This window comes from Hyperoodon ampullatus (assembly GCF_949752795.1).
Source record: "Hyperoodon ampullatus genome assembly, chromosome: 2".
NCBI lineage: Eukaryota > Metazoa > Chordata > Mammalia > Artiodactyla > Ziphiidae > Hyperoodon > Hyperoodon ampullatus.
The window spans coordinates 126,228,252-126,230,999 of record NC_136915.1 but is presented as its reverse complement, the minus strand read 5'-3'; the positions used below and the strand labels follow the sequence as shown (position 1 = coordinate 126,230,999).

The window sequence follows — 2,748 nt, the reverse complement described above, 5'->3', positions numbered from 1 at the left end:
AGTTTTCTGAATCTTCCAGAATGTGTTTGGGACTTTTCTTTGTTCATTATTTGAGTTGTTCCCTTTGAAATTAAAGCTATTTTGTAGGTTTTGTAGGGCATAATTTGATGATTAGAGTTAATTAAATTTCTTCTGAAAGAGACCTAAATTCTTATTCTCAGTAAGAGACTACTGAAATTAACGCTTTTAAAACTTGACTAAAAGTTCAAGGAAGGTGGAGATGCATCAGAGACTGTTTGGCTGGGGTAAGAAGTTTCAAAAGTGTACATTTTTCTTCTTGCATTTGGTTCTGTGTGTGTGATTTGGTAGTGCTTGGGTCATTAGCCTGATTAAAATTCAGGGACATGTACCTCCGTGGCCCAAGCTGATTTTTTTTTTTTTTTAATGGGGACTAGAGCCTTGAAAAGTTGTTCCTAAGCAGGCTCTCATGAGAAATTTCTCTCTTCCCAGGTTATGAAGACAGTATGGAGTTTCCAGACCATAGTAGACATTTGCTGCAGTGTCTGAGCGAGCAGAGACATCAGGGTTTTCTTTGTGACTGCACTGTTCTGGTGGGAGATGCCCAGTTCCGAGCGCACCGAGCTGTACTGGCTTCATGCAGCATGTATTTCCACCTCTTTTACAAGGACCAGCTGGACAAAAGAGACATTGTTCATCTGAACAGCGACATTGTTACAGCCCCAGCCTTCGCTCTCCTGCTTGAATTCATGTATGAAGGGAAACTCCAGTTCAAAGACTTGCCCATTGAAGACGTGCTAGCAGCTGCCAGTTATCTCCACATGTATGACATTGTCAAAGTCTGCAAAAAGAAGCTGAAAGAGAAAGCCACCACAGAGGCAGACAGCACCAAAAAGGAAGAAGATGCTTCAAGTTGTTCGGACAAAGTCGAGAGTCTCTCTGATGGCAGCAGCCACATGGCAGGCGATTTACCCAGTGATGAAGATGAAGGGGAAGATGAAAAATTGAACATCTTGCCTAGCAAAAGGGACTTGGCGGCCGAGCCTGGGAACATGTGGATGCGATTGCCCTCGGACTCAGCAGGCATCCCCCAGGCTGGCGGAGAGGCAGAGCCACACGCCACAGCAGCTGGAAAAACAGTAGCCAGCCCCTGCAGCTCAGCAGAGTCTTTGTCCCAGAGGTCTGTCACCTCCGTGAGGGATTCAGCAGATGTTGACTGTGTGCTGGACCTGTCTGTCAAGTCCAGCCTTTCAGGAGTTGAAAATCTGAACAGCTCTTATTTCTCTTCACAGGACGTGCTGAGAAGCAACCTGGTGCAGGTGAAGGTGGAGAAAGAGGCTTCCTGTGATGAGAGTGATGTTGGCACTAATGACTATGACATGGAACATAGCACTGTGAAAGAGAGTGTGAGCACTAATAACAGGGTACAGTATGAGCCTGCCCATCTGGCTCCGCTGAGGGAGGACTCGGTCCTGAGGGAGCTGGAGCGGGAGGACAAAGGCAGCGACGACGAGATGATGACCCCCGAGAGCGAGCGGGTCCAGGTGGAGGGCGGCATGGAGAGCGGTCTGCTGCCCTACGTCTCCAACATCCTGAGCCCGGCGGGCCAGATCTTCATGTGCCCCCTGTGCAACAAGGTCTTCCCCAGCCCGCACATCCTGCAGATCCACCTGAGCACGCACTTCCGCGAGCAGGACGGCCTGCGCAGCAAGCCGGCCGCCGACGTCAATGTGCCCACCTGCTCTCTGTGCGGGAAGACGTTCTCCTGCATGTACACCCTGAAGCGCCACGAAAGGACTCACTCGGGCGAGAAGCCCTACACATGCACCCAGTGCGGCAAGAGCTTCCAGTACTCGCACAACCTGAGCCGCCACGCCGTGGTGCACACGCGCGAAAAGCCACACGCCTGCAAGTGGTGCGAGCGCAGGTTCACGCAGTCCGGGGACCTGTACCGGCACATCCGCAAGTTCCACTGTGAGTTGGTGAACTCCTTGTCCGTCAAAAGCGAGGCGCTGAGCCTGCCCGCTGTCAGAGACTGGACCTTAGAAGATAGCTCTCAAGAACTCTGGAAATAATTTTATATATATATATAAATAATATATATATATACCTATATATAAATAGATCTCTATATAGTTGTGGTACGGTCTAAAAGCAGTCTTGTTTCCTGGAACTGAAAGGTTGGGGTATTAACTTGTTTTTGCACTTTAGAATAGCATGAGAATCTCACTAATTTAGCATTCTGGTAACAGAAACTTTAGAGCAAGTCGGAGAATAGAGAGGTGTTTTTCTTTCTTTCAAGGGGGGTAGGGGAAGTAAGCCAATAAGAACCTTTGAAACAAATCGTCCTATCACAAAATGCTTTCCTAGGGCCTATTTTGTCAGCACTGCGGTGTCTTTTGAGCTCTCTCTTTTTTTCCCACCTTTTCTTTTTTTTAAAGTAGAAATTCCCTCCAGTTTTATTAGCCTCTTTATAGGTCTCAAATTGCATGAATCTTTTCTGGCTGTTGGAAACCTGAATGCTTTTAGACCCAAATGGAAAATTTCTGAAATGCTGGATTATCTATTTTTAAACAAGCAGTTGACTTAAAACTTTCTGTGGCAACTTCTGGTTTTCTGACGGTTCCCAATGAGAGAAATTCTGAAAGTACACTGGGATCACTGGGACGCTGTCTTTGTGAAGGTTTGCTTGGGATGAAAAAGGATATTGCAGCTTCAGCAGTGTTGAACTGTGTGTTGAAAAATGTGAATTACTGTTATTGTATACTGTAATTGATTACATGGGCTGGG

At 47.0% G+C, this 2,748-nt stretch overlaps 1 protein-coding gene across 1 annotated transcript; it reads left to right on the top strand.

Annotated features, from left to right (window-relative positions):
* Nucleotides 1–220: 220 nt before the first annotated feature.
* Nucleotides 221–2,033, top strand: ZBTB18 (zinc finger and BTB domain containing 18; the record flags this gene model as incomplete). The annotated part of the gene is made up of 2 exons (XM_079728479.1): nt 221–245; nt 451–2,033. The coding sequence occupies 2 exons, from the start codon at nt 221–223 to the stop codon at nt 2,031–2,033; spliced, it is 1,608 nt and encodes a 535-aa protein (XP_079584605.1).
* Between the last annotated feature and the right edge of the window lie 715 nt (nt 2,034–2,748).